Source organism: Gymnoscopelus braueri (assembly GCF_963280865.1).
Source record: "Gymnoscopelus braueri genome assembly, chromosome: 2".
NCBI lineage: Eukaryota > Metazoa > Chordata > Actinopteri > Myctophiformes > Myctophidae > Gymnoscopelus > Gymnoscopelus braueri.
This window is the reverse complement of record NC_137604.1, coordinates 20,037,213-20,058,103: the sequence shown is the minus strand read 5'-3', so window position 1 is coordinate 20,058,103 and position 20,891 is coordinate 20,037,213. Positions and strand designations below refer to the sequence as shown.

The following is a 20,891-nucleotide window of genomic DNA, read 5'->3' as shown; positions in this document are numbered from 1 at the left end:
CGCTCGCGTGTATGTCCCCTCCATATGGCATAAATTGTGGGGCTGGGTTCACATCCAAATAGGAGATGATACATTTACTTTCACATTGTTTATTACTAGCCAAGTAGCTGGGTAATCTTGTATCCAGATATTATTAACACGTGTTTAGTATAGGTTTAGTAAAAAACAAAGATACCCAGGGAAGTAGGCAAAAAGAGTATTATACAAAAACACTCAACTCCAGGAGCTACTTAATATAACCACAGCTATGCGCTGTTGCCCACCAAGCAATTTCTTCAAACCTCTCAGGTTTAAGTGCTCAGGGACACATCAATGTTGTTAGAGGTGTGTTTTACTCGTGCTGATTTTCCCCAACAGTCTAGACAGATTCAAGTAAATAACGTGTCAGCTCTAAGCTCAATTGTCTCTAGTCATTAAAATCTACCGTCACATTTATACCAGAGACTTTGTTTATTTGTCTTTCACACCATAGCAACCACCCAGATAAAAACCTGTGATTGTTGTTGTTGTGAATAGGTCAATGTGGATTATCTGACCTGGGTCCCTGATGTATGAAAGGGGGAAAATGGGTTCCTCACTGGCTATGATCGGAGGCGCACTGAGACCAAGCATACGACAGTAGGTGTTTGAGCAGGGCAAAAAGGATTATGAAGGACAAACACCACCCCAGTAACGGACTGTTTGTGACCATGTGGATTGGCAAGCACGTGTTTAAACATTTTTTTTTTACCTGAGGCTATTAGAGCCCTAAACAAGGATAAGCCCTGTCACATACCTGTCACATGACACTGACCATGATACTGACATGATACTGACATGATACTGACTATGATACTGACATGATACTGACCATGATACTGATCATAATACTGATCATAATACTGACAATGATACTGACATGATACTGACCATGATACTGACATGATAGTGACATGATACTGACCATGATACTGACATGATACTGACCATGATACTGATCATAATACTGATCATAATACTGACAATGATACTGACATGATACTGACCATGATACTGACATGATAGTGACATGATACTGACCATGATACTGACCATGATACTGACATGATACTGACCATGATACTGACATGATACTGACCACGATACTGACCACGATACTGACCATGACACTGACATGATACTGACATGATACTGACCATGATACTGACATGATACTGACCATGATACTGACATGATGACATGTACCCAAGACTATGTACCCAAGAGCACCTCAGCACCCACCTTTACAAAATATTGCTTTCAGCCCCTGTACCGCCCCCATTGTGAAACACAACTTTAAATAGATCAAAGGTGAATTTAGAACTATAGCTCAGTAGCATTAACACAGGGATTAGGGGTTTTGGACTATGCCCAGGTCCCATGGTAAAATACATACACTCATGGTAGTTTAAAGCTCTTTGCATAAAAGCATCCACTAAATGGCTTATGCTTTTGGGAAACTGAGCTTGACACAGAATCAGGGGGATCACAATCTGTCACTGAGGAACTGAACATTTAACTGATGGTTTAACAGCAAGTGGAGGTGTCGTCAACATGTTGTTTACTCCTCATCTCACACATCATATTACCTCACACATACTGGCAGGCATCTGGGAAAATAACCAACTGTACTCCCACACTAACTGAACACATCACATTGTGTGTCCGTTTATATTTAAAAACATTCCATTTGGAGTGTGTTGGTGGTATATAGGTAAACGTTGTTTACCAGTCCCTAATTCACTGATGACTCTCACACTGGTGCATCCGGGCACCATAACCACAGTGCACAGTGAGCATTACAGTACGTTTTAACAGCGGGCGACTCTCGGGCGATCCCCGGCGACATCGTCCAAAAGATAAAGAAAATCCATCTTTCATCGCCCCCCCGCCCACTTCGCCCTATCGCCAGTAGTCGCCGGCTCTCATAGACATATAATGCACTTCCGGAAAATACTATCCTGATCGCCCGCTGATCGCCCGCTGTTAAAACGCACCGTTAGTCTGAGACATGGGTTGTCAAGCAGGGGTTGGGGGGTAGTACTCCCCCAAAACGGACAGATCATGATTTCTCCCCCTCCCAGAGTCCCAGCAGGGCATCCATCTGGATTTGAGCAGGCTCATTGTTTTGACACTCACAGCATGACTCCGTCTGGAGGAGAGGAGAGAGCTGACCAGGTTGTAATGCAAACCAACTTTAATAAATGACTTGATCTTGCATTTAGATTTCATTACATTTGCATTAGATTTCAAAGTCCAACAATGGGGTAGGATAGCTTATAATATATAACATGTGTTCTGGTGAAACTGTGCTTGTTTCAAGATTTTTATGTAAGTGTCATTTTTAGTAACATTGAATTGACACTGCATTATTGAAACAAAACCGTCAAGCATATTTGCATTTAAGGTTTTCTCTTGGTTTGGGTTCATGTTCTTTCTTCTCTTCTTCCCAGCATGGCCTCCTTCTGGGGGTGTTATATTGGCCTTGACGGTCGCTGGTTTAATCTGTGCCTCAAGTGAGACACAGCTGTAGCTAACGCACTGGACTACTATTCCAGCCAGCTGTAAACTGGTGACTGCAGGGTGGCAGGTACTATATCTACAGTGCCTACCAACTCTGCCAAAGTGTCCTTGAGCAAGGCACTGAACTCACAAAATTCTCCAGGGGTGCTGCATTACACTGAACCTGTGCTCTGACCGTTCTGATGTAATAGATACAGTAAGTGTAGGAAACTTTGTGCTTATGTGTGTATTTAGGAGGGTTGGGCAAAGGGCAATAAAGTAATATTCTTATTTTGTTTTAGTGAACATATCTTAGTTAACACTTAGTTTGGACATTGAACTATCTTTAGCAAATAAAAACCCTCATGGTTGTCACGAGACACATAAATGCAAGGAGCCAAAAGAATCATACACCATTTATTGTTCATAGCAGAAAACTCACCAAATAAAGTGCCATATATTGATATCACATTCATTGATGGCAGGACGAGAGTTAAACACAGTATTAATATTAACAGACCTGTTTGGAAGCTAGCAATATGTAAAACATGTCATTAAGAAAGATATAGGCTACAAGTGAAGAAAACTAAAAATGTGAATCTATGTTATCTCTCTCCATTCCATAGCATTTTCACTGTAGTCTCTCCTATTGGTCAAACCAGTGGTTGCTGTTTTTGTCAATGAATGCACACACTGGTACTAGAGCTGATACCAAGGGTTCAGACTGTCTGAGACGGTCAGAAAACATTATGTTTGGTTGGAATACATATACGGGTACAAGCCATGGGCAGCGACTCAACCACCTAAGACAGTGGTTCCCAAACCTTCCTGGATCAGGGCCCACTTGAAAATCTCGAAAGCATCCACAACCACTTAACACGGCACGGCAGCCATTCGGCCGTGTGCATTTTCAGCGCATGTTTATTTTAATGATCAATCAATCGATTGTGTTCCGGCTTGAACCAGTGGAACTAACATAGGTTCCTATTTATCAGTATCACAATGAAAACACAATGAAAAAAATATATACATTATTTATTTTTATATAAATGATATATTATCAATAAAATCTTAAGTGTTTTGACAATTATTTGGGGGCCCACTTGCAATATCCTCACGGCCCGCCAGTGGGCCCAGGCCCACAGGTTGGGCAATCGCTGACCTAAGACATACTAGTGCTCTGTGTCCTGATATCATGCTTATGCATATTTTCTCTTTTGCATCCGAGGATAAATGTAGTCAAGGCACATTGGCTGTGCAAACACACATCTTATCCCCCAGTTGCCTGGATAGTTTATGAACAGTCTATGTTCCATGTGCAATATAAATGCCATTTTGTGTCAAAGGCCTGTAACTGGTTTGCACCAGTGTGAAATATAAAACTCTAGAGCCCCCTGTTGTTCTGGGAGAGAGCGTCAGATTGATTCAGCTCTTGGCTAAAGTGAAGCATACTCACTTTGACCAGACTCTTTGGTGGCCAAATGAACACGTTGGCATTTCTAAACTGGAGTCATAGCAGTCATTAGCAAATTCTTGACATTACGTTTTTTTGAAATTTCCACACTTCCTCACTGCCCTTCCTATAAACGTGTGGCAGTTCCCATCGATATCTTCATTTAACACATTCACTCTCTCATTTACGCGTAGCATCCCCTCTGTCACTGTCATTGTGCCATCAACTTTAGATTGATATATGGTTCATTGAACTGTTCTCCAGATCCATATTTCATTATCTTTTAACATCAATGAGAAAGGCACCACTACTGTTTTTGCTTGGTCACAGAGCCACTATACTGCATAGGGCTTTATAAATATATCATTGTCCGGTAGCATCATTACAATATCATGGCTTGAGAAGCAGCATTACATTTGTCACAACTGAATCATGTTACCTGATGTGTACGCAAATATACCGATTGGTTTATGATATGAGTATAAAATTAAAATGAGTGTGCATGGGTTATGCTCAACTTAAAAACAGGGTGGGTTGTTCATGAATGTTCAAGGTGAATGCCCCTCCGGTTTTCACAAACATGGAGAATGAGCTTCCGTTTCTTAAAATACAGTTTTATTTGTGAATTTACACTGATTAGCAGTACATCTAAAAAGCAACTCCATTAGATAACCATTTATATAGGATTTTCACAGGTCACAAAGTAGCTTGGCTCATTCTGGCATGCCAAAGAAAATTTATTATTATTCTTACAAACAGAGAACAAAATGGTGGACAGAGAGGCATTAGTAAAACAAGGTGCAAACTGTTGGAAATTAGAAAAACAAAAATAAAAGAATGCAAATGCACATTCAGTTCATCCGGGAGAAATTTATGTTCATAAAATGGTTAATAAAAAAAAGTCTAGTGCTGTAAACTAAAAAGGGAAAAAATAAATGCATAATGCGAGACAAATGGAGGATGAGAAGGGGAAAAAAAGGTTTCCAGAAAGAGAAATGAGTTTAAAGAAAAGGACAGTTTGAGCAATAAAAATATGGTGCATTAATGTCAGGTTCTCTTTACCCTTTCCCACACGATATACACTTCCACTTCCCAACTCGCTCACACCTTCTCCCTCTGTTGCATGCGTGTAATACCAAGCAAAGCTCTGCCCAGAGCAAAAACAAAGTTCTTGTTTAACACGGTTAAAGATACACACTTTAGCTCTGTAACCTCCCTTCCCATGATCTAACTTCCAATATTTCACATTGCTAGCTGGGATATTGATAACATCTGGTACAAAACTGCTTAATTGTATTTTAGAGGGAAGGATATGCGAAAACCCGTTCTTTTTTACAGGTTCCGCCATGGGTCATCCGATGGTTACTTCATGCACGTTTTAGTTTTTTCGTTCGAGAAATTACATGAGGGAGGTTTACAATTGAAATGACAGGGCCAACTGATAAATCAAATACAAATAAAAACATCAATATTTCCTCTTCATAGCGTTGTCTCCAACTGTTTCCTATTTCGGGTAAATAAGATGTTCCAGTTCATGATGCAAGCAAATGGAAAATTGAGCGAGCGTGGCTATACAGTAAAAGTATATCCTCAGTTATTTTATCCATTTGTAACTCAGAGAGTATACAAATGTAACATGTTACATTTGTACAGTATACCCTTAAGAGTTGAATTAACACTGAGGATTTTACTGTGTACTGTACAAAAAATGCGGACTGTTTGAGAGCCTGGGGGCGTTGAATGCAGTCATTGGGGTAATTGAAGAGAGCTCTCCACAGGGTCCCTTGATGCCAAAGTGGACTCATGAGATTTGCTAACCTCATGATTAGAATATTGGAGAGAAAAAAACAATAATATAATATGGCTTAAAAAACACACAAAAACACACCAAACAAAATTGCCGTTTCATGCTCATGACCAATAACTCTGGTTCCAGCTAATGGCGGATAGTCTTACATTGCATTTCAGCACCAGATTGCTCATATGCTTGTTGAGTACATTACAATCTTCCAAGTGTAAAGACCAATGAATTCCTAAACCGTTCCCTGTATTTCACAACTAGCTTGTTGCTTGTTCCAGCAAAACCCTTACCAATATCAAACACTCTGATTCACCGGTGAGACCACCTGCAACTACATTGTGTTATATACCACAAGAAAAGTGCAGCACAATAAAATAAAAATATATAGTTTAAAAAATCTATAGCCAACACATCCAGTTTTCATATATCTGTTATATAGTAATATTTTAGTTATCTGATGTCTACAAGATAATTTGAGAAACCAGGCATCACTACAGAAGAACATGGTCAGCCATATAAATTCTGATTTCTTGCAAAATAAACATGCTTAACATTTTGTATTCTCTGTAAAAGTATAGAAATGAGTACAAAATAGAGTTGACTAATACCAAATTTCTGTGTTCAATTAAAAAACAAAACAAAAAACATTTCATGAGATGACAGGGGTGTTCTGTTCCAAGTGTAGTTACAAGAAAGAAAACCAAAACAATGATGCTTCACTAAAACGTGATTTTTTGTTTGTTTATCTCCGCCAGGCGGAGAGCTTGTTTTAGCCCCCGTCTGTGTGTCTGTCTGCAGTTCACCTCACAAACGTCTGGGCCAATCAGCAAGCATATCTCTTGTGCACACTGGCAGCTGGCCAAGGACCTCAATTCTGTAATATGTTTCAAATCCGTCAACGACAACTATGTCATTTTTGGGGAATTTATAATTGCAGTGCAAGTGTCCCTCCAGGCTGTGGGATAAGCGTCCCACCAGGCTATGGACAGGAACTGGCCGATTGCAGCAGGCGATAGGATAAGTGTCCCGCCAGGCTATAGACCTGGCACTAGACAATCGCAGACATGCAAGATGTGATGGCTGTGTTACTGTATGAGCAAAAACATACCCCCATTAAATGATTACAGCAACCAAAGTTTCAGCATTCATGGTTGTCGACTATGTTGTACAATTCTTCCTATTTGAAACGTATATAACAGATAATGCTTGTAGAAGTACATGCCTGCCTCTTCCACAGAGTGCCTAATGACACACACGCACACATACAGAAAGAGAATGAGGGGGGGGGGGCGAGCGAGAGAGAGACATAGCTTCCCGTCACTCTGTCAAACAATATGAGTCTGCTTTCATGTGCACGAAGGGTTAATTGGTTTTCTCCGACTGAGGAATTGGCAAGTACCCACAGGGCTTTTTTTTTTAGATTCCTATGTGAGGAAGACGCTGAGAGGAGACGTATAAGAAACTCATTACGCCACCAAACAACAACTTCTGTTTGAGTCATTTTCACTGCACCAGCACATGTTCTGTTTTGAACTAAGGGCCAAGTTGTGCTCATGTCACAACTCAAAGTGGCACGTCCTCCTGGTGGGAAACCACACAACATCACAGCACTATGTTCAACTATATAGAGAGAGAGAGAGAGAGAGAGAAATGCAGTTTGACGTTATTTCGTCAGACAAGTATTATTATTAGGGCATGCCTCCTGGTGAAGATTTGTGCTCTATTAAGAGCACCTTTCTCTTGTTATTTATTTATTTTAACTTTTCTTTCTTTTAGTGAGGCAAAGTTGAGATGAAGAGCATAGCACATTAATGTACTACATAAACGTGTTGAGATGGTGCAAGTCAGTGTTTCTCCTGTCCTGCAACACTTGTCGACGTGCGAGAGCCCTGTTGTCTACATGCAGCAGCTCTCCCTTTTCACTTAACCGTGGCATTATTGCGGTACAGTGCAGGTAGCAGGAAGAGTGGATGGCAACAGTTGCACAGAGAGAAGCTCGCTTGGGGGCGAATAGAGAAACTGTTGAAGAGAGACCGAGGAGAGAGCAAGGAAGAAAAAGGTTAAAGAGAAAAGACAGGAAATCAACGCAGCCCCCGTGGCTGCATTTCCATGACCAGTGTTCCAGTGTGACCATCATTTCATGTAGTCTTTATGGTCATTGGGGTTCACTATCCAGAGTCAAGTGACCGAAGAGCATGTAAAATAGAAAGAAAAAGGTCATTTCTGTACGCTGAGCTCCACATTTCTAGTTTCTAGATCACTGATAGTGCCTTTATGGACTTAAAATTTATACACAGCGGTTTCAAATTCCATTATCAGCCCAGGAACACACAACACAGGATGAGCCAGTTACTCAGGATGTACGGGGGGTTGTCAGCCAGAAGAGTCCACATTACTTCTGACTGGAGCCCAAGTAGGAGATAAGGTATGATTTAGACAGGCTATGTACCTGGGGATTTGCTGGAGCTTTTGAACCCCCTCCTTACTATTCCCTATCGAACAGTCCTGCACTTTTGCAGGAGCCGAGACTCTTTTTTTAATACCACCAATTCATTCAATTTTTAAAAATCTATCTTTTCTCCACACCCCAAAAATACATTTTGTACATAAAAGAACCATGTTAAAAACAAACATAATAAAATAAAATAAACAAATAAAATAAAATAAAAAACAAAAGATGAAAAAAAAACAGACACTGAAACAGACAAAAAACAAAACAAAAACAAAACAAAAACAAAGATGAATAAAACCTAGTTTATACTTCATTATATGACGTGCCACGTTTTTTGCTTAAAATCAGTTATTTTTTGGCGAGCGACAGTGTCGTGCAATGAAGTATGAATCAGGCTCAAGCCGTAGGGGGTTTCCCCCCTACACTGCCCTGCCCTCCCCGGCCCGCCTCCACCTGTTTCCTCTCAGGCCTCCGTCTTCTCTTTCTTCTTGTTCTTCTTCAGGAAGGACGGGGTGCGGAACTTCTTCTTCTTCTTGGTGTTGGGCGACTTGGAGGGCGAGCTCTCCGGGGAGAGGGACTCCTCGATCTTTTCGCCGGGGCGCACCGTGATCTCCACGCTCTCCACGCTGGTGGTGAGCTGGCTGACGCGCTTGGACAGCTCCTCGTCCACGTGGTCGTGGCCGTCCTTGCCGTTCATCAGGCCTGTGTGGTTCTCTGAGGGAGGGAGGGAGGAATGAGGGACAGAGGTTAGAAAGAGGCTGAGGAGGCCCTTCCCTCCTACCAAAAACAGATGCTCAAGGCGGGCATGGTTGCTACCAAAGAAATTTATATCGGTAAACTGGAAGTCTCCAACGTCTCCATGTTTCAAGAAATAGCTCAACGAGATGCTCTTCATCGCCAAAATGGAACAAATCTGTCACAGTGGACAGAAGCTAAAACCCCCCAAATGTGGAAGCCATTCCAGGCACTGCTTGACAATATGACCTGGATGCCTGGCTGCTATGGTGCATCCTTCACCTATGGACTCTAACTATCCCTGCTGGAGAGTGGATTAATCAAATAATCGAGAAGCACAAAAAGTATCAATATATATTTCTTTGAAGTTTTTTAAAAATATCTAAACGAATCGCCGTAAAAAATATTGTAATTTATTTTCCATTCCAGCACATCAAAAATAAAACTACACTGGCCTTATCCTTACAGCAAAATGCTGTGGGTGTGCATGTGGTCTAAATAGAGGGGTGGAGAATTCGGAGTACAGCCACCAGGAAGCAGCTCTGTTAACACATTGAATGCCAATCGCGTAGATCTACGCGAACCTATTTAAAGCCGCAGCGTGCCAGTCGCGTAGATCTACGCGAACCGCCGATTCCCATTGATTTTGCCCCAGGTGCACTTTCCGGATTTTTTTGATCCATTTCCGTTTCCGGTTTCCGGTCGGAAACAGAATTATTCGGGTTCCGGTTTTTTCGATCGTATCCGCTTCCTGTCTGGGATCCTGTTTAAAACTCGATTTTCTCGGTTGTTGTTTTTCTCCTCGCTGATCACTGTTTACCGTTGATCGGCTGTAGCTTCAAGATGGCGGCACGGATTTGGAAACTGTTTTCGCTGGCCGTTTCTCACGGATCCGCTGTGTGTTTAGAACCAAATGAACGCGCACTTTTAACTTATTTAGCGAGGTCTGTGGCGACATGAAAAAAACAAAAAAACAACAATAAAACGCTGGCACTGGTGAGTACATTATGAGATTAAACTCTGGCATGGAATGTGTTTGATAATATAAGATAATAAAGGTCAATACTTCATAGAAAGTATCTGCCCTTCTGCTTTTATCCATACAGTAGAAAACAAAAACCAGGGCATTCTGGTGTTCTTGTATCTCGATATTTAATGTGGTGAAGAGGCTGCCCCCCTCGGCATGGCCACCAGTTTTAGTGTTAGCCATTTGGCTTAGAAGATACTGTGGTGAGTAACATGTCCAGAAGTGGGACCTCACCAGACTGTGTTCTGGGGACCAATCTACTGTGTGTGTTTTGAATTTTCTCTTTTAAGCCAGACACACACTCAACATCTCACACACAGGCCCAGCAATCCCACCTCTTTGACCTCAACACGGTCATCATGCTCTACATATTTTGTAAAACCCCAGTGACCTGATAGCCTAGTGAATGTGACCGCGCTGGCTCCACCCCATTCCATTAATGACTATTCATGTTAACAGTCCATTCCTCTGTGATGTAAGCCCATAGTAAGAGAATGGAGGACACAGGCATCCTGTTACTACACTAAATAACACTCCTTTCAGGACCTGCTCGGGCTATTCTCATCTGGGACAATGGACACAGTGTGACATCAAAAGCGCCTTGCACAACAATTGACCCATTTCTGGCCACAGAATGACATCAACCCGTTGACCTTGGATCGGTGGCGTCTTCTCATGTGGTTTTGTCCGTGAGCCTGCGTGCATGTGAACTGAGAGGAAGTCAATCTGAGGCTGTTTGTTGTATTTGTAAGATATTTTTGGGGAATTTTTAAGCCTTTTTTGACAGAGATAGCTGAGACACAGGAATAAGTGAATGACATGCCCAGGGCTTCGTTGGTCAGGGCACATTACACCCATGTGGTATGTGCCCTAACCACTTGGCTCTCAGGAGATTCAGGACACCCTAGGGCTAAATTCGGATGGATTTGGATCGCCTGTCTGACGTGTCAGTGTTTCTATCGTTCATGAAGTCGCTCTAAAAGTGATCGATATCGTTCATCACTGTTGTTGTCGTTATAGTTGTGGTGTGTACCCTGCCATCCACTTGTGTTATGATTTTTTAAAAGACATCTTTATAGTTATCGTTCTAGTTATCGCTCTTGGTGTGGACTCCGGACGTCCACACTTGTTACTATTTGTGGCTCTTAAAGGGGAGTATAGTAACGGCAACAGTCTTTCTGTGTAACACATATTTAGCTATAACGTCGTTGTCCACGTGTGGTTTAATATACAGTTAACTTACTGTGTTGTAGAGCAGAACGCTCACACACTCCAACGAAAAAAGAAAAGAGGAAAAAAATAAAAAATGTGAAGAAAGTGTCTTGGAAGTGAGCTATACCTTCTTTAGCTGGAGTGCTTTGTGGGGACTGGGTGAGAGATAGAGACTGAGACAGAGTGGAACCGTCGTCGGAGGTTAGTTCGTGCTCGCCATCTGCAGGGGGGTTGGTGAGGAGTGAGGCAATGATAGGGGGGGGGGGTGGGTGATGGGTGAGGGGGATTGTTGGGTGTGGTATAGTAGGGGATAGAAATCGTGGGGGTATAGTTGAGGGTGAGAGATTAGTGACAACACACATGTTAGAAACAGGCCATGCACAGATTATTTGTCATTATTACAATCTTTTTCAACCACTTTCAAACTGGCATCCTTACTTGGGCATGTCATTATAGGACGAAATATTGTCGTTAAAAAATCGCAAAAGTAGCAGATCTATCAGCTTGTTAATTGGCTATTATTCATTGCACGACCCAAAAATTCACCCCAAAAATTACTTATTTTCTATCAATTACACACCCCATGAAGCCTTGAATTCATGGATTAGTTTTTGTTTTTGTGTTCCTGAGCCAATAATTTTATGACCGGGTCATCGTTCAATAGGAGACTCAGTAGGAGACTCTTTGGGTCTCCTACGGAGACTCCACCGGTCATCAAAAAAAAATCTCCATGAATTCAAGGCTTCATGGGGTGTTTAATTGATAGAAAATACGATTTTTGGGGGGAGAACTACTCCTTTAACCCATTCAATCAGGGAACGCATCTGTGTCATTTTAGATTTATTTGCCTATTTTTTGAAAAATCGTGAAAATGTGTATATATTTGAATATATATATATATTCTAAAGCGAACATTTGTAACTCAAATCTTTGCTTCTGGGGGTCCCTGGAACAAAACATTTTGAGATGGGATAAATACATATATAAAAATGTTTTCTAAATCCTAACAGTATGTTATCTTAGGTGCTCCAACTTTTCCATGTCAAGGACCCCCAAAATGAATGGCATTTGGCCGCGGACCCCACATGTCAAAATGTTATTCCAGGGACACCCAGAAGCAAAGATTTGAGTTACAAATGTTCGCTTTAAAAAATATATAAAGATTTGCACACATTTTCACGATTTTTTCAAAAATAGCAGATATACAAGCACTCGGTGCCGTGCTATGAGCTTGTATATCTGCTATTTTTTAATAGCCCAAAGAAGTCTTAAAATGACACAGATGTGCTCCCGGTCTTAATGGATTAAGTGGTTAAATATCGGAATGCTTGTCTGTTGGTCAGTTGGGTTTTCAGGCATTCATAGTGCCGTCGCTGGGCTCTCCTGACAGCTCAGCATGCACTGTAACATTCTGCATGGCAGGGTGGCTTTTGCCCGTACAAATTTTGTTCAGCATCAGCCAATGTTCAAGGGCTCTCGTTAATCATTGCTGCATGATGCATCAACGCATGATGAAGCGAAATGTGTGGGCTGCGTCCACAATTAAATACGTGGTCATATGTTACAGCCCAGCTATGCGTTGGAGGCTTCATTAACCACTTAACCCATTTTGGGTGGGAACCCCTTTTTGTAACTATACCTTTCAGGACGGTTCCTGTTGCTATGTACAGTATATAGCAAAATAAAAATTTTAATACGTTTTTCAGAAAACTTCAGGTCAGGATTTAGAAGCCGTTTTTAGAATCGGCCTCAGGTCTAAATGGGTTAAAGCCCTATCGTCGATGTCGGGTGGAAACCTTATGTCCAAAATCGTTCCTTTTTTATCATAAAAAAATAATGAAGAAATTGCCGATCTACAAGCTCACAACGCGTCGTGTTGTGAGCTTGTAGATCTGCTAGTTTCACTACTTTTGTACGGCACTTTTGTATTGATGAAGTAGGGCATTAATTGACGAAAAAACAGGCTTTTACCCAACAGCAACAAAATTATAAATCGTCATACGGTGAATAGCAAAAATAGCCGATCTGCAAACTCACAACATGCAGTGGATCTTGTAGATATGCAATTTTTGATCATTTTGATCCTCCTATAATGACATGCCCAATATAGGGACACTCAACACTGTATGGTCATTAGCATTTCTTGTGCATGTTATTCCCATGCCATTTCAACACATACATTATCATGTTAATAGTTAGCAAGCAGAGAGTCACAGCTCATTCGTATACACAGCATACACACAGTGGCACAGTGAGCTCTGTAAAACAAGCATTAATATATATGTCATGTTATACATTCTGTGCATCTCATATTTACAGTAACAGATACACATCTGTCACAGTCACTGATAATCCGCCATGTGATCCCAACAAGTGGCACAATAAAAGATCATGTTTATCTCAGAGAGTGACACACTTCCTAACAAAGAAGTGCTTAGTGAAAGCTATCCTTTGATTGATTGGTGAATAGAATCACTTCAGTTCATTTTAGGTGAAAGAAAAATTGCTTTGTGCATTATTTATTTAAAAAAAACGGTTTTATTTTTATTTCATGGTTAGTATAAAAAAAAACTATAAATCTCATTGAGTGTGGGTTCTTTATTAAAACATTTTGAAAGGTTGTGTAAACTGTTTTTTCTACCATGATTTGTATGAGCTTCTCATATGTACTTCAGCAATAAAATATGTTAACAAAATTACTACATTTAATTCCATTCACAAAGCCAGTTTACTTTTGATAAAAACCGCCAATGGGGAGACATATTTTTTTCAAAAACCTGTACTTAAGTTGACCACTGTCAACCTGACTTCCCAATTTTGGCCATGTCATTATCACTGAATAATGTCAAAACAGCTTTCCGAAAAGAGCCGAAATAGCGCCTCGCAATGCGTTGTGAGCTTGTAGGATTGGCGATTTTCACTATTTTAAAACGTTAAAAAAAAATTATAATAAAAAAGGAACGGTTTTGGACTTTCCACCCGACAGCAACGTATACACGTTATATCTATGTGTGTGTGTGTGTGTAGGCTAGCCATGCATTAGGCCGCTCCAGACGGTCTCCAACCTGTGTTATGATTGGCCACTGGGGAGGCCTGGAGCTGCGGGGGTGACAGTGTCATAGCAACCAGCTCCACTCATGTGGCGGGTGTGAGGACCTGCTGTCAGGCCAGCGTCTGCCATCTTTAGTCACGTTGAACCTCACACACCCTCTCAAACACGCATACATATGGAAAACGCACATTCATATACATGCTGCACACGATCGCATGCATGGACGGACGGACGGACACGCGCGCCGTCATGTACATGCAGAGTGTGCGCTCTCCCTCAAACGCACACACGCGTGTTTGTGTTACTATGCTTGTGAGGACATTAACGTTCGAGGACGGCGATTTTATGAATGCCATTTTTTACAGTGTGTTGTCATTTTTTTTCATCCTAGACCTTAAGTCGAAGAGAGTCGATCTACAAGCTCACAACACGTCGATCAGCTATTTACTGTGTGTATGAATCAGGTATAACTCCAACCCTAACCCCAAACCTAACCTCTAAGTGCCTAATCCTACCCCGTCCCCAACATGAACATTTTACTAATTGTAAGCCTAAATCCCTTTTTAACCACGAAATAACCATTTCTCTTGCGAGGACCAGGAACATTCAAATTCTACTGTACTTGCGGGGACATTTTGGACCTCACAAATATGGTACTACGAATACACACACACACACTCACACACGATTGACTAACTGCAGCAATACATGGCCTGCAGTGTAGTGGACGACCCCCCTCAGTATCCATTCATTATTGATTTTTCCTTTGCTTCAATGAAAGGCATTGGAACAGAGGGCTAATATAATTAGCATCGACCGCTCTCCACAACCCTGTGCTCGTGTACGTGTGTGTGTGTGTGCGTGCGTGCAGGTTAAGTATATTTGCGCGTGCTTATAAATGCAAGGCAGCGTGTTAGAATATAGAGGTTGTCCACTGGGAATGTTGCTAAGGAGACGTTTTCCGGTAAGATGGTGCTGCTTGGCTGGGCCCTTGTTTGTTATTGAGACTAGAGGGAGTCATGTATGCCTCATGTATGTGTGTGTGTGTGTGTGTGTGTGTGTGTGTGTGTGTGTGTGTGTGTGTGTGTGTGTGTGTGTGTGTGTGTGTGTGTGTGTGTGTGTGTGTGTGACAGAGAGAGAGAGAGTACAGTAGGTTTGTTCATGCATGCATTAACATATAATTGCTGTCAGGCAGAAACCTTGCATCTCCATATTTCATCTTTTTATGTTTTTTTTTTTGTAAATGAATGTCCTACTTCATTGTAAAAGAGTGTCGTGGAAAAGTAGCAAAAAAAATGTAATCTACAAGCTCTCAATGCGTCGCTAGCTTGATGCGACGCGTTAGCTTGGAGATCTATTTTCGATACTTTTGAAAATGAAGGAAAAAAAAAGTGAAAGTGGTTAAAGTCTGTCTGTGGGTTTATATATATATTTAACCAAGGAAAAGTAGCATATAAAGCTTGTGAATATATAATAACCACGTTGGATTCATAGGAACTCAGGTTCCTTTTTTTTTTCTTCCTGAAAAGTAAAAACGAATTTGGACATACAAGTGGTTTCCGCCCGACAGTAAGAATGATAATACGATCATCCTGCAAGCGTTTATGAGCGTTGGGTGTGTGTGTGTGTGTGTGTGTGTGTGTGTGTGTGTGTGTGTGTGTGTGTGTGTGTGTGTGTGTGTGCGTCGTACCGTTGATGCCCAGACTCCTCCTCTCGCCGCTCTTGGCCGCATACTCGCTGAAGGGGTTGGGAGGCAGGGGGGCCATCTGCTCCTCCTCTGTGGGCACGTATGGCTGGGGAGGAGGAGGTGACAGGGACAGGAGTTAGCAAGGGAGCATGATCATGCACGCACACACGCACAGTTTGTATTACTGTAATTGTGAATGCAATTTTAAACTTTTTTTCTGGGACATTTTTTAACGTAACCCTAAAGCCGAAAATAGCAGATCTACAAGCTTACAACGCGTTGCGCTGCATTCTGCAAAGCGTTGTGTGTGCTTGTAGATCTGCTATTTTTGGTGCGCAACACTGGTGCACAAATAAGTATAAATCAGGGATAACCCTTACCCTTACCACAAAGCCTCTACATGTCTAGTCCTAATCTGAATCGTTTCTAATTCTAACGCTAAAAATCTTTTTGAATGATGAAAACAACCATTTCTCTTGTGAGGACCAGGAAAATGGTTGACACTAACGGTTGCCCGACTGCCCGTGGCTGGCGTGGCAGGTAAATAAAACTTTCGGGCAGATGGATATTTGCTTTCAGGTTGCCTGACCGGGCAAGTGCACTTGAGTGGGGACACAACCGTCTTTAGTTTGCTATAAACACAACACAAGATATATGTCTGGAAACACTTGAATGTGGCCAGAGTGCTCCATCACTCACACACACACACACACACAGTTGGGTGAGCTCTACAAGCTCACAAAGTGTTGAAGACATCGGCACGCCACAGTCCCACACAGCTGACGCCTGCTGTATAAAATGATATTCCTTGCAAGCGGCTTTTCATTGAAGCAACACGGTAGGATGAACACAGGAATGGACTATCCACGCTGCACTATCCACGAGCTGCTTATTTGAGAGGTTAAAATAAAATACTAGTATTTATTTACATCTGTGTGTCATGACTTTATTGTTTATTCCTGTGAACTTTTATATTATATCTATATATATATAATAATATATATATATATATACTATATTATATTTTTCAACTGGAACAAGGCCGAGTAAGGCCGTTTCAAGCATGCAAGTAGAAACAAGTGTTAAAATGAATGGTAATTCAAATTTGACCTATCATTTTATAATGGACAATTTACTTTTCGGGCAAGTATACATGACCTGTACTTGCCCTATGGGCAAAGTGCCTCTGAGACCTTAGTGTCAACCCCTGAGTCTGTCTCTCTCTCACACAAACACACTTATAATTGAGCACACATATTACATGCACGCATAAACGCACGCACCCCCCCCCCCGCACACACACACACACTTTCAGAGACAAACATATAATCAAACACATATCTCTCTCTCTCACACACACACACACACACACACACACACACACACACACACACACACACACACACACACACACACACACACACACACACACACACACACACACACACACACACACACACACACACACACACACACACACACACACACACACACACACACACAGCGGGCATTAGGCTGTCACACATGCCCACTTAATTACAGAGCATGCGAGCAGTCATAAAATGAAACAATAGACACCATCTACATTACAACATACATTCACATGAAGTGATGTGATGTGAAATAAAATGTACAGACGCTCATGTTCAATACGAAACAGCTTTAAAGAATGACTGTAAAATGGGGGTCCCCTGACAAAAGATCTAGACATTCACTGGGTTTTTATATGAGGAGTGGTGTCACAGTGAACATGAAAACACACACACATGCTCACAGAAAACGCTTGTGAAGTGGCAGGCCTGTTTAGCTCAAGCCTGATATATACATTGGTGTTCTGCGCCGAAAATAGCAGATCTACAAGCTTGTAGATCGGCTATTTCCGGTGCACGACTGTGCAGAATGAAGTATGAGTTAAACCTTACTGTGCACAAACACTAAAAACCAGTCATGCTCTGAGACATTATCTCACAACAGAAAAAACTCAAAGTATAATATCATGTAAATAAATAAATAAAAAATCATTCCAAAATAGCACTTTAAAATGGTATGTACGTATGTTACTAAGGCAACACACAAGCAGGCATCGTTTTAACCCCCGAAATTTCAACTAAATCCATCAGATGCAAACCAAACATCACTGCAAACTGAAAAATACAGAAACACTGTAGATATTTACCATTATTTTTACTCTCACTGGGTCCTTCAAGGCAAAAACACACAAAACCATGTATGAAAACGTTAGAATTAAAATGAGTTAAATTTCCCTGCTTTGTAATACTCTAGGACCTAAATAAAACCTAGAGTCTAGGTTTTATTTACTTATTGGTCTGTTTTTAACCCTTGTTGCGGAATGCATGCAATGACTCCATCTAGTGGTGATATGTGGTAATACAACAATAGGCGAATTATAGTTCTTCAGTCTCTTTGGTACATTTCACAGATCAGAATTTAAATTCCCAAACTACTTGTTCAACCTCCACGTCATCTACTCGCTTGTGCACATAATAATAGCTATTTTTAACAAATGCTTTGGCACATTCATGCAATTTTGTTTTTTTAAATGAATGCCCTACTTCGTCGTACTACAGTATTAACAACACCTTGTGACTAAATAATAACTATGTTTGGAACCATTGGAACACATTCCTGAAAAGTAACAGTTTTGGACATACAAGGTTTCTGCCTGACAGCGACGATATCCGTTGTGATGTGGATGAGAATCTGTGGCCTGACAGAAACACCAGGAGCTGTAGAAAGCCTGCACTGGAATTCCCCATACAGCTTTGCATGGACAGTTCTGCCTAAGGGGTGTTTCCTATGTTTAATATATTTTTCTTATCTCCATATTAGTTTTTTCGTAAATTAATGCCCTACTTAGTCATACTAAAGTATCAAAAGCAGCAGATCCACAAGCTCGAAACACGGCACAAAGCAACGCGTTTTGAGCTTGTAGATCCGCTACTTTTGCTATTTTAGAATTCGAACACTGAAGAGTAGCACTTTTGGACATATGAGATTTCCACCCGACAGAGACGATTTCTAGTTTTTGTCCCCCTTTGTGCTATGCAGCGCTGTGTAAAACAGTCGAGTATATTTCCATTCTGTATTGTAATGTCATGGTCTGTCAACAAATGACAGCACAAACAGTACAAGCGTAAATGTGAATCCTGTCCAATCTCTTGCAATCAATCCCCACATACAGTAATGTGTAACTTTGCACTGTTGAAATTGATAATGCCATACAGAAATAGTGCACCCGTCATCAAAACCTTAGCCATAGTTTACAACGGAAAATACTTAAAAAGTACATTTATATTGTCAACGTGTCCAAACATTTGTACTATCTTGTTTGTAAACAATCACACAATGACTTCTGATGGCACTGATATGACTACGTACTACTGCGGCTGCCCCACATAATTCCAACACACTTTGCTAGCTTGGGATGGCTCAGGGTACTAGGAGACGGGGTTAAGCAAATATCAGTGGGATTGGTATTCAAGATACTCAGGGACAGTGCCCTCAATACCTGTCTAACTACCTTCTCCAAAGTGAGTGACACCCACAGCCACAACACCAGAGGGAGCACCCACGAGCTGGCACCCCCCAAAGTTAGCACAAACGTGGGGAAATTCTCATTCTACTACTCTGCCACCGTAATGTGGAATGCCCTGACATCAACCATTAAACTATGTGAATCACTTTCTTTCAAAACTGGCCTGAAACAGCATCCATCAGGAAATCTACAAGTGGAGTTAGATATTAATTCCCATTGAAATGAGGGGTCATACACTGCCGCAGATTTTACCCTTTCTCCTCTATAAATATAGCTAGTTGTATTTGTTGATCACGTGTATTATGTGTTAATATTCTATGCTCTGTTGGTGAATTGAATACATAGGACCACAATGGAAACAAGTCCCCAGGACCTTTTTGTGTTATCCTTTTAGCCTAAATGTTTTACTGTACCTCTGTGCTGTTTACACTTTGTGACTAATAAAGTATTCCATCAATCAAACTCACATGTTCATTGACAAATATTTACATTTGAGAGATGAACTAAGGATTTAGAGCAAGTAATACATTGTGTGGGGCTGTTCGAATTGTTTCGAGAAATGCACTTAATGCTTTACAAATGTTACGTTTGATTCAAGAAATGTACCTAAGGGACTGAGAAAAACTGTAATGAACTAGGTTAGGTCTTTCTAAATATTAATCACATGCCATTACTCCTTACAAACACAGTCTGTTCTAGGTCGAGAGAACTGACTAATCCATTGGTGTTTATTTTTATTTTCATTCTGACTGATGGTATTGCTGCAGTGTTACTAGTCTTATAAAGAGATGCACAGTAGCACAGCATGCTACGTTGTCCCAACTCTCACCTGTCGTGGTGGATCTATGGGGATGCCATCCAGGTGATGAGAACGTGGTCCTGACGTCATCATGTCAAACCTGTTCTGGTCTCTGATCTGTGACAAGGCAAAAAAACACAGTGGATGACGTCAAGACTTGTGTCATGGAGCTAGCAACAACTGTACAATGAGCTAAATGTGACACTCAGAATTGAAACTGGGAAGGAGGAAGTCATCTTCTTATCAGTTAAGGCATTGGTTCTCAAAGTGGGGTCAGGGGACCGCCAGGGGTCCTTGGGGGGGCACCAGGGGGTCCCCAGAAAAATGTGTTAATATAGTGTCACAATCATTTTAACCACCATATTCTATACTTTAGGGGCTCATGGCATGTCGGACGCTTAATAACCATGCGACTTCCATAGGAAATTAATTGAAATGGCCGCGTCCCTCCGCCTCCCCCCCACGATTTCGACACGTTGTCGCACGCCCATGTGTGAGCGGCCCCTCATGTTTCTACTAGAGTCTGGTGACCAGACGCATGTCCCAGAAGCGGTGAAGCGTGCTAAAATATATTTTGTTTTCCATGTGCTGCTCGTG

The 20,891-nt window shown here is 41.4% G+C and overlaps 1 protein-coding gene across 4 annotated transcripts in view; it reads right to left on the bottom strand.

The window, feature by feature from the left end:
- Positions 1 to 4,566: 4,566 nt before the first annotated feature.
- add3a (adducin 3 (gamma) a) overlaps positions 4,567 to 20,891 on the bottom strand; it is a 133,381-nt gene continuing 117,056 nt past the window's right edge. For 3 of the 4 annotated variants that reach the window (XM_080453841.1, XM_080453842.1, XM_080453840.1), the window contains 4 exons: positions 20,325 to 20,411; positions 15,943 to 16,045; positions 11,328 to 11,420; positions 4,567 to 8,940 (listed from right to left, as the gene is read on the bottom strand). In XM_080453841.1, coding sequence (XP_080309967.1) covers positions 8,690 to 8,940; positions 11,328 to 11,420; positions 15,943 to 16,045; positions 20,325 to 20,411 — 534 coding nt within the window. In that variant the 3' untranslated portion in view covers positions 4,567 to 8,689. The remainder of the gene's footprint in view (positions 8,941 to 11,327; positions 11,421 to 15,942; positions 16,046 to 20,324; positions 20,412 to 20,891) is intronic. The other variant, XM_080453843.1, reaches the window with a different exon arrangement.